The 11931-nt window shown below is 43.5% G+C and overlaps 1 protein-coding gene across 3 annotated transcripts in view; it reads right to left on the bottom strand.

Moving 5' to 3' along the window:
* The window catches only part of PRPF40B (pre-mRNA processing factor 40 homolog B), a 39170-nt gene extending 33396 nt beyond the window's left edge, over window positions 1-5774 (bottom strand). For all 3 annotated transcript variants that reach the window (XM_081320894.1, XM_081320892.1, XM_081320893.1), the window contains exons 1-2: window positions 4729-5774; window positions 4516-4614 (exon numbers count right to left, since the gene is read on the bottom strand). In XM_081320894.1, coding sequence (XP_081177020.1) covers window positions 4516-4539 — 24 coding nt within the window. In that variant the 5' untranslated portion in view covers window positions 4540-4614; window positions 4729-5774. The remainder of the gene's footprint in view (window positions 1-4515; window positions 4615-4728) is intronic.
* Window positions 5775-11931: the final 6157 nt, after the last annotated feature.

The raw sequence follows: 11931 nt of genomic DNA on the forward strand, positions 1-11931 counted from the left end.
ACCTCCTGGAAACAAAAATGTTTGACCCCGGCATCAGGAATTTCCTTCCCCGGACACCAACAAAATCTTGATTTTTAAAAGCTATGAAAAACACCATTTTTAAGGAAGAAATTCAACCCCGAATCTAATTCTGGCGTCCATTTTTACATTTGTGTCAAAAAAAAAAATCACCTCCTGGGCAGAAAAATGTTTGACCCCGGCATCAGGAATTTTCTTCCCCGTACACCAAAAAATTCTTGATTTTTAAAAGCTATGAAAAACACCGATTTTAAGGAAGAAATTCAACCCCAAATCTCATTCTGGTGTCCGTTTTTAGATTTTAGTCAAAAAAACTTTTTCACCTCCTGGGCACAAAAATCCCTGACCCCGGCATCAGGAATTTTCTTCCCCGGACACCAAAAAATTCTTCATTTTTAAAATGAAGAATTGTGCCCAGGAGGTGAAAATTTTTTTCCACCCAAATGTAAAAACGAATACCAGAATAAGATTCGGGGTTGAATTTCATACTTAAAAATGGTGCCGGGGTCAGGGATTTTTTTTTTATTGAAAAGTTTTACAGTACATTTTATCTTTAACAATCCCCCCCTCCCCCCACCCCTACCTAACCCTCCCTATCCCTTCCCCCCATTCCCCCTCCCCCCCCCCCCGACTTCCCAGAGCTAAGTACAAGGTATAAAAACAAAGAACAATCCTAAAGATCCATATGCTAACAACAATAAACTATTAATTCTATCGCCCTCTAGCTCATATAAAATGACTACAAGCAATACTAATATTACATATAAAAAGAAAAAAAAGAAAAAAGAAAAGAAAACTTATTCAAATGCTAAATGAAACTTTTTAGTCCCATATTTGTTCTGGATATAATCAATCCACTTTTTCCACTCCATAATATAACGTTCTTGCGAATGATCTTTCAAGTAAGCCGAAATCTTTGCCATTTCCGCCAGGTCAGAAACCTTTAGAGTCCATTCTTCTATAGTCGGCAGTTCTTCTTTTTTCCAATATTGACCTATTAAGAGTCTTGCTGCTGTAATTAAGTTCAACATCAACTTAATGTCCACAACAGTAGCATCTGTAATTATGCCCAGCAAAAACAATTGCGGACAAAACTTTATCCTTTGCTTAAAGATCTTCTGCATATTCCACCAAATTTTTATCCAAAAAGCCTTAACCTTTTTGCAGGTCCACCATATATGAAAATACGTTGCATCTTCGCCACCACACCTCCAACATTTAGGTTGATAATTCGGATACATACTTGCAAGCTTTTAAGGATCTAAATGCCATCTATAAAACATTTTATAAAAGTTCTCTCTTAGGTTTTGGGCTTGCGTGAATTTTATGTTCCTCACCCAGATCTTTTCCCAAGTATCCATTGTAATAACTTCTTGGATATTCTGGGCCCATTTTATCATACAGTCTTTAACAAGTTCTGTTTCTGTGTCAATATCTATCAATGCAAGATAAATCCGTTTGATATGTGCTGGACCCTGGTTTCTAATTTGCTTTATCAAATTTTCATCAGTCATTGAGAAACCAATTTTCTGATCTTCTTTCCACCTGGCACGTAATTGAATATATTGGAACCAAGTTTGAACGATCTTCTCATCTCGCAAGAGATTGTACGGCTTCAAACACCAGACGTTCCTTTCCAAACTTAAGATCTCCTTATACGTAGTCACATCATGTTTGAAGCCAACATTTATGTTTTCTATTGCATGTTTCGGGATTGCCCACAACGGCATCTTGCAGTCTAACTTATGTCTATACTTCTTCCAAACTCTCAACAATGCCTGTCTTAAAATATGCACTTTAAACACATTATCTACCTTCTTATCATACAACAAATATGCATGCCAGCCAAATAACAAGTCGTGGCCCTCAAGATTTAATAATCTCCCTTGTGTCAAATTAATCCAATCACTTATTCCTGACAACGCAGCAGCTTCATAATATAATTTAAGATTAGGCATTTTAAGACCACATCTTTCACGAGTATCCTGCATAATCTTGAGTTTAACTCGTGGCCTTTTCCCTGCCCACACAAATTTATTGATACCCCGTTGCCATTCTTCCAAATTAGAGTCTTTTTTAAGGACCGGTATCATTTGGAATAAAAATAAAAATTTAGGCAGGACATTCATTTTCACTGCTGCAATTCTTCCCAGCAAAGACAATTGCAGTTTTTCCCAGCTCTCCAATTCTTTTTGAATTTTTCCCCATAACTTTTCATAATTATTTTTATATAACTTTGCATTGGAGGGTGACAAATACACCCCCAAATATTTAACCCTTTTAACAATCTCAAATCCAGTTAATCCTTTTAAAAGGGCCTTTTGCGGTGCTGTCATATTTTTGGCCAGAATTTTTATTTTTTGTACATTAACCTTAAATCCAGAAACCTTCCCATATTGCATTATTATCTCCATCAGGTCCACAACAGAGTTTTCTGGCTGGGTCACCGTAACAACCAGATCGTCTGCAAACGCCCTCAATCTATAATCCTGATCTCTAATTTGAATACCCTTAATTTTTTCCAAGTTCCATATTTTTATGAATAATATCTCCAATGTTAAAACAAATAATAAAGGTGATAACGGACACCCTTGTCTTGTGCCCTTCTCAATATTGCATACTTCAGTCAGACTATTGTTAACTATTATTTGGGCAGTTTGTTTTTGATATAATGCCCTAATTGGTTGTAAAAATTTATCCCCAAAATTCATTTTATCTAAAACTTTCATCAGAAATTGCCAATCCAATTGATAAAAAGCTTTTTCAGCATCTAAAAAAATTAGCGCCGCAGGGATCTGGTTGTTCCTTTCCAAAAACTCCACCACATCAACTATATGCCTCACAGGGGGGGGGGTCAGGGATTTTTGTGCCTAGGAGGTGAATTTTTTTTTTTGACTCAAATCTAAAAACGAATACCAGAATAAGATTTGGGGTTGAATTTCATTCTTAAAAATGGTGTTTTTCATGGTTTTTAAAAATCAAGATTTTTTGGTGTCTTCGGAAGAAAATTCAGGGATTTTTGTGCCTAGGTGGTGAATTTTTTTTTTGACCCAAATGTAAAAATGGACATGAGAATGAGATTCGGGATTGAATTTCATCCTTAAAAATGGTGTTTTTCATAGCTTTTAAAAATGAAGAATTTTTTGGTGTCCGGGGAAGAAAATTCCTGATGCCGGGGTCAGGGATTTTTGTGCCCAGGAGGTGAATTTTTTTTTTTGACCCAAAATGAAAAGCCAAGCCTTGCCTTGCCTTGCCTCGCCTCGCCTCGCCTCGCCTCGCCTCGCCTCGCCTCGCCTCGCCTCGCCTGTACGGCAGGTACTCTGGCAGCAAAGGAAAACAATGGTGGCACCAAAGGAAGGGAACAAAAGGCAGACTACTTAAGAGACAAAGAGTGCCAAGATCGGAGAGTCAATGCCAAGTGGTGGCGGTGCCAGAATGGAACCACACAGGCAATGAGATCAGGGGGAAAAAAGAGATACGGCGGGTATGCTGGCGGCAAGTTAAAGCAATGGCGGCACCAAAGTCAAGGAAGGGAATGAAAGCATCAGAGAGGTGTAGTGCCAGAAGCGAGGCACGCAGGCCCTCTGAAGATCAGAAGAAGAGAAGATACAGCGGGTAAGCTGGCGGCAAGTTAAAGCAATGGCGGCACCAACGTCAAGGAAGGGAATGAAAGCATCAGAGAGGTGTAGTGCCAGAAGCGAGGCACGCAGGCCCTCTGAAGATCAGAAGAAGAGAAGATACGGCGGGTAAGCTGGCGGCAAGTTAAAGCAATGGCGGCACCAAAGTCAAGGAAGGGAATGAAAGCATCAGAGAGGTGTAGTGCCAGAAGCGAGGCACGCAGGCCCTCTGAAGATCAGAAGAAGAGAAGATACGGCGGGTATGCTGGCGGCAAGTTAAAGCAATGGCAGCACCAAAGTCAAGGAAGGGAATGAAAGCATCAGAGAGGTGTAGTGCCAGAAGCGAGGCACGCAGGCCCTCTGAAGATCAGAAGAAGAGAAGATACGGCGGGTAAGCTGGCGGCAAGTTAAAGCAATGGCGGCACCAAAGTCAAGGAAGGGAATGAAAGCATCAGAGAGGTGTAGTGCCAGAAGCGAGGCACGCAGGCCCTCTGAAGATCAGAAGAAGAGAAGATACGGCGGGTATGCTGGCGGCAAGTTAAAGCAATGGCGGCACCAAAGTCAAGGAAGGGAATGAAAGCATCAGAGGGTGGTAGTGCCAGAAGCGAGGCACGCAGGCCCTCTGAAGATCAGAAGAAGAAAAGATACGGCGGGTATGCTGGCAGCAAGTTAAAGCAATGGCGGCACCAAAGTCAAGGAAGGGAATGAAAGAAAAAAACATTACACTTAAGGGAAGCTGTGCCAGCTTTCCATTCAAAAAAACCACCCCACCCATCACCCCACCCAATCTCTGCTCTGTTCTCTTCCATCTCAATCGTTCTGGGCACGTGTCAAAGCTCTTTCCCAGGGTTCCTTTGTAGCAGCAGCTGCAGCAGCGTACAAGTAACTCCATCTGCGACGACATGGGGGCCCCCCCTTCCTTCACCCGGAAACATGCAGGTGCAATGTCTTCTGAGCAGGATGACTCCAGCTGAATACTCTGCAAAAAAGCCTAAATAAGTAAAGCTTTCAATGGGTTTGAGGGGCCAGTATTTACATCACCCAACCCAGTAGTGCCCATTAAGAAATATGACTCAAATCACCCACTCCTTACCTGTAAACTCCAAGCTCTCGCTGTCCCGCCACACAAAGGAAAATGTGGTCATCTTGGTATCTCTCTTCTCCAAAAGGCAGGCTGATGAAAGGTCTTCACATCCATCCATCGAGCAGGCTAATTCTAGAAAGAGGAAGAAACAGGTGGTTAAAGACTGCTTCTTGTCCCAAAAGAGGGCTAAATGGAAATTGCTTAATGCAAAACAGCTACTGAAGTTGACCCTATCTATGCTCAGAAAAAAGAGTGTGAACTGAATAGGACCCAAAATATTGGAACAATTCTGCGTTTCACCAGCCACTAGCTTGCCGCAAAGCTACTCGACTACCTTGTCCTATCACTTTGTTTTGGATTTTGTTGCTAAGATGGCCCCTGGAGGTCTTTCTAAATCTCTCCTCTTTGCCCAACCCTCAGAGGATTTGAGAATAGGATAATCGTACATCTCTTTGACCGAGCTTCAATCTGAAACTTATTCCCAAAGCTTAATTTGAACTAATTTCAATGGCATAACATTGCTCCAATTTTCAATTGGTATTTTTTTTTATCATGGTAGGCACCTTGATGATTTAAAAAAACAAAAGTACTGGTGCTGCAGGCACAGTGATGGTTACATTTCTGTTTTTTTATGTTATAACTGTGGGCAGCAATTAACCTTAGCTACTTTAAAAGTTTAGGTTACATTGATTCCTATTGTTTAGTAGACTAAGGTTTAAGGTATAACCTAGGTTTAGAGTTATTTCTAATTTTACATTTGTACATTTCTAAGTTGCTTTATGTCTATCCAGCTTTTGTTTCTTCTACCATCTAAGTGCCTCAAAAAATACTAACAGGTAATCTATAAATAATGCAATTAAAATTGCTCTTAAAATTACACAAGAGAATCGTTCAGAAATCAAAAGCTCGGCAAAAGAGATGCGTTCCTACCTTGTCTCTAAATACCTGGAAAGTGGGGCCCACAAGCACCACCTGGCAGGCAAGCTAAAGGGCCCTTTGCAGTAGACTGCAAAACTCTGGACCTGGGGTGTGGGAAGACATTTCAAAAGGTCCATCCTGCTATTTCCCACCCAAACTGCAATATTTAAAGTGGAAATTGAGTATGTTTGGGAGCCAACTAAAAGCTGCAACAGGCAGTGGGAAATACGGTTAGCTGCCTGCTACAGCTTTTAGTTGGCTCCCAAACATATTCAATTTCCATCCCCATCACTTTAAAAGGAAAAAGCCTGAAGCTCAGTGAAACTGGGAAAGAAAGAAAGACACCCCAAATTCCCCATTGACTACTTATCCGGTTTCCTGAGCTCCTTTGTAACAGCCTGCAGGACAGGTCACCATCCAGCAGTGGTCCTTTCCCCAGGGCTGGTTCCAAAAGACTGAAGCGCTCAGCTCAGCCAGCAGGCTTTTATAGGACTGGCCCCGCCCTTCGACCTGGGCCACACCCAATAGATCAGTGAAGGCACCTGCGACTGGGAGGAATTAGCAAAATTGCAAGCCAGACTCTGCAAAGACTCAAGTCTCCTGTTGCCTCCCGTGACCCGCTTTTTCTTCTGGTACATCTGAAGCAATTATCATTGAGGTGGTCTTGCCGCGTCTAAGTGACCTACACGTGCACTGGCTGTTACCATTGACTTGGCCTTCCCGCCACTAAGTGAAACACGTCACTAAGTGAAACACATGTGTTTTCTGTTACCATTGAGTTGTTCTTGCCGCCTCCAAGTGACCTACATGTGCACTGGCTGTTACCATTGACTTGGTATGACTGTCACTAAGTGAAACACGTCACTAAGTGAAACACATCACTAAGTGAAACACATGTGTTGTCTATTACCATTGAGTTGATCTTGCCGTCTCTAAGTGACCTACACGTGCACTGGCTGTTACCATTGACTTGCCCTGTCCGCCACTAAGTGAAACACGTCACTAAGTGAAACACATGTGTTTTCTGTTACCATTGAGTTGTTCTTGCCGCCTCCAAGTGACCTACACGTGCACTGGCTGTTACCATTGACTTGGTATGACCGTCACTAAGTGAAACACGTCACTAAGTGAAACACATGTGTTGTCTATTACCATTGAGTTGATCTTGCCGTCTCTAAGTGACCTACACGTGCACTGGCTGTTACCATTGACTTGCCCTGTCCGCCACTAAGTGAAACACGTCACTAAGTGAAACACATGAGTTGTCTGTTACCATTGAGTTGTTCTTGCCGCCTCCAAGTGACCTACACGTGCACTGGCTGTTACCATTGACTTGCCCTGTCCGCCACTAAGTGAAACACATCACTAAGTGAAACACATGTGTTTTCTGTTACCATTGAGTTGATCTTGCCGTCTCTAAGTAACCTACACGTGCACTGGCTGTTACCATTGACTTGCCCTGTCCGCCACTAAGTGAAACACGTCACTAAGTGAAACACATGTGTTTTCTGTTACCATTGAGTTGTTCTTGCCGCCTCCAAGTGACCTACACGTGCACTGGCTGTTACCATTGACTTGCCCTGTCCGCCACTAAGTGAAACACGTCACTAAGTGAAACACATGAGTTGTCTGTTACCATTGAGTTGTTCTTGCCGCCTCCAAGTGACCTACATGTGCACTGGCTGTTACCATTGACTTGGTATGACCGTCACTAAGTGAAACACGTCACTAAGTGAAACACATGTGTTGTCTGTTACCATTGAGTTGATCTTGCCGCCTCCAAGTGACCTACACGTGCACTGCCTGTTACCATTGACTTGGTATGACTGTCACTAAGTGAAACACGTCACTAAGTGAAACACATCACTAAGTGAAACACATGTGTTGTCTATTACCATTGAGTTGATCTTGCCGTCTCTGAGTGACCTACACGTGCACTGGCTGTTACCATTGACTTGGCCTGTCCGCCACTAAGTGAAACACGTCACTAAGTGAAACACATGTGTTGTCTGTTACCATTGAGTTGGTCTTGCCGTCTCTAAGTGACCTACACGTGCACTGGCTGTTACCATTGACTTGGCCTGCCCGCCACTAAGTGAAACACGTCACTAAGTGAAACACATGTGTTGTCTGTTACCATTGAGTTGATCTTCCCGTCTCTAGGTGACCTACATGTGCACTGGCTGTTACCATTGACTTGGTCTGACCGTCACAAAGTGAAACATGTCACTAAGTGAAACACATGTGTTGTCTGTTACCATTGAGTTGATCTTGCCGCCTCTAAGTGACCTACACATGCAATGGCTGTTACCATTGACATGGTCTGACCGTCACTAAGTGAAACACGTTACTAAGTGAAACACATGTGTTGTCTGTTACCATTGAGTTGATCTTGCCGTCTCTAAGTGACCTACACGTGCAATGGCTGTTACCATTGACTTGGCCTGTCCGCCACTAAGTGAAACACGTCACTAAGTGAAACACATGTGTTGTCTGTTACCATTGAGTTGGTCTTGCCGTCTCTAAGTGACCTACACGTGCACTGGCTGTTACCATTGACTTGGTCTGACCGTCACTAAGTGAAACACGTCACTAAGTGAAACACATGTGTTGTCTGTTACCATTGAGTTGATCTTGCCGTCTCTAAGTGACCTACATGTGCACTGGCTGTTACCATTGACTTGGCCTTCCCGCCACTAAGTGAAACACGTCACTAAGTGAAACACATGTGTTGTCTGTTACCATTGAGTTGGTCTTGCCGTCTCTAAGTGACCTACACGTGCACTGGCTGTTACCATTGACTTGGTCTGACCGTCACTAAGTGAAACATGTTACTAAGTGAAACACATGTGTTGTCTCTTACCATTGAGTTGATCTTGCCGCCTCTAAGTGACCTACACGTGCAATGGCTGTTACCATTGACTTGGCCTGTCCGCCACTAAGTGAAACACGTCACTAAGTGAAACACATGTGTTGTCTGTTACCATTGAGTTGGTCTTGCCGTCACTAAGTGACCTACACGTGCACTGGCTGTTACCATTGACTTGGCCTGCCTGCCACTAAGTGAAACACGTCACTAAGTGAAACACATGTGTTGTCTGTTACCATTGAGTTGATCTTCCCGTCTCTAAGTGACCTACACGTGCAATGGCTGTTACCATTGACTTGGTCTGACCGTCACTAAGTGAAACACGTCACTAAGTGAAAAACATGTGTTGTCTGTTACCATTGAGTTGGTCTTGCCGTCTCTAAGTGACATACACGTGCACTGGCTGTTACCATTGACTTGGTCTGACCGTCACTAAGTGAAACACGTCACTAAGTGAAACACATGTGTTGTCTGTTACCATTGAGTTGATCTTGCCGTCTCTAAGTGACCTACACGTGCACTGGCTGTTACCATTGACTTGGTCTGACCGTCACTAAGTGAAACACGTCACTAAGTGTAACACATGTGTTGTCTGTTACTATTGAGTTGATCTTGCCGCCTCTAAGTGACCTACACGTGCAATGGCTGTTACCATTGACATGGCCTGTCCGCCACTAAGTGAAACACGTCACTAAGTGAAACACATGTGTTGTCTGTTATCATTGAGTTGGTCTTGCCGTCTCTAAGTGACCTACACGTGCACTGGCTGTTACCATTGACTTCGTCTGACCATCACTAAGAGAAACACGTCACTAAGTGAAACACATGTGTTGTCTGTTACCATTGAGTTGATCTTGCCGTCTCTAAGTGACCTACACGTGCACTGGCTGTTACCATTGACTTGGTCTGACCGTCACTAAGTGAAACACGTCACTAAGTGAAACACATGTGTTGTCTGTTATCATTGAGTTGGTCTTGCCGTCTCTAAGTGACCTACACGTGCACTGGCTGTTACCATTGACTTGGTCTGACCATCACTAAGAGAAACACGTCACTAAGTGAAACACATGTGTTGTCTGTTACCATTGAGTTGATCTTGCCGTCTCTAAGTGACCTACACGTGCACTGGCTGTTACCATTGACTTGGCCTGCCCGCCACTAAGTGAAACACGTTACTAAGTGAAACACATGTGTTGTCTATTACCATTGAGTTGATCTTGCCGTCTCTAAGTGACCTACAGGTGCACTGGCTGTTACCATTGACTTGCCCTGTCCGCCACTAAGTGAAACACGTCACTAAGTGAAACACATGAGTTGTCTGTTACCATTGAGTTGTTCTTGCCGCCTCCAAGTGACCTACATGTGCACTGGCTGTTACCATTGACTTGGTATGACCGTCACTAAGTGAAACACGTCACAAAGTGAAACACATGTGTTGTCTGTTACCATTGAGTTGATCTTGCCGCCTCTAAGTGACCTACACATGCAATGGCTGTTACCATTGACATGGTCTGACCATCACTAAGTGAAACACGTTACTAAGTGAAACACATGTGTTGTCTGTTACCATTGAGTTGATCTTGCCGTCTCTAAGTGACCTACACGTGCAATGGCTGTTACCATTGACTTGGCCTGTCCGCCACTAAGTGAAACACGTCACTAAGTGAAACACATGTGTTGTCTGTTACCATTGAGTTGGTCTTGCCGTCTCTAAGTGACCTACACGTGCACTGGCTGTTACCATTGACTTGGTCTGACCGTCACTAAGTGAAACACGTCACTAAGTGAAACACATGTGTTGTCTGTTACCATTGAGTTGATCTTGCCGTCTCTAAGTGACCTACATGTGCACTGGCTGTTACCATTGACTTGGCCTTCCCGCCACTAAGTGAAACACGTCACTAAGTGAAACACATGTGTTGTCTGTTACCATTGAGTTGGTCTTGCCATCTCTAAGTGACCTACACGTGCACTGGCTGTTACCATTGACTTGGTCTGACCGTCACTAAGTGAAACATGTTACTAAGTGAAACACATGTGTTGTCTCTTACCATTGAGTTGATCTTGCCGCCTCTAAGTGACCTACACGTGCAATGGCTGTTACCATTGACTTGGCCTGTCCGCCACTAAGTGAAACACGTCACTAAGTGAAACACATGTGTTGTCTGTTACCATTGAGTTGGTCTTGCCGTCACTAAGTGACCTACACGTGCACTGGCTGTTACCATTGACTTGGCCTGCCTGCCACTAAGTGAAACACGTCACTAAGTGAAACACATGTGTTGTCTGTTACCATTGAGTTGATCTTCCCGTCTCTAGGTGACCTACATGTGCACTGGCTGTTACCATTGACTTGGTCTGACCGTCACTAATTGAAACACATCACTAAGTGAAACACATGTGTTGTCTGTTACCATTGAGTTGATCTTGCCGCCTCTAAGTGACCTACACATGCAATGGCTGTTACCATTGACATGGTCTGACCGTCACTAAGTGAAACACGTTACTAAGTGAAACACAAGTGTTGTCTGTTACCATTGAGTTGATCTTGCCGTCTCTAAGTGACCTACACGTGCACTGGCTGTTACCATTGACTTGGTATGACCGTCACTAAGTGAAACACGTTACTAAGTGAAACACATGTCTGTTACCATTGAGTTGATCTTGCCGTCTCTAAGTGACCTACATGTGCACTGGCTGTTACCATTGACTTGGCCTGCCCGCCACTAAGTGAAACACGTTACTAAGTGAAACACATGTGTTGTCTGTTACCATTGAGTTGATCTTGCCGTCTCTAAGTGACCTACATGTGCACTGGCTGTTACCATTGACTTGGCCTGCCCGCCACTAAGTGAAACACGTCACTAAGTGAAACACATGCGTTGTCTGTTATCATTGAGTTGATCTTCCTGTCTCTAGGTGACCTACACGTGCACTGGCTGTTACCATTGACTTGGTCTGACCGTCACTAAGTGAAACACGTCACTAAGTGAAACACATGTGTTGTCTGTTACCATTGAGTTGATCTTGCCGCCTCTAAGTGACCTACACATGCAATGGCTGTTACCATTGACATGATCTGACCGTCACTAAGTGAAACACGTTACTAAGTGAAACACATGTGTTGTCTGTTACCATTGAGTTGATCTTGCCGTCTCTAAGTGACCTACACGTGCAATGGCTGTTACCATTGACTTGGCCTGTCCGCCACTAAGTGAAACACGTCACTAAGTGAAACACATGTGTTGTCTGTTACCATTGAGTTGTTCTTGCCGCCTCCAAGTGACCTACACGTGCACTGGCTGTTACCATTGACTTGCCCTGTCCGCCACTAAGTGAAACACATCACTAAGTGAAACACATGTGATTTCTGTTACCATTGAGTTGATCTTGCCGTCTCTAAGTAACCTACACGTGCACTGGCT

The sequence above is a fragment of the Vipera berus genome, assembly GCF_964194415.1.
Source record: "Vipera berus genome assembly, chromosome: 2".
Lineage (NCBI taxonomy): Eukaryota > Metazoa > Chordata > Lepidosauria > Squamata > Viperidae > Vipera > Vipera berus.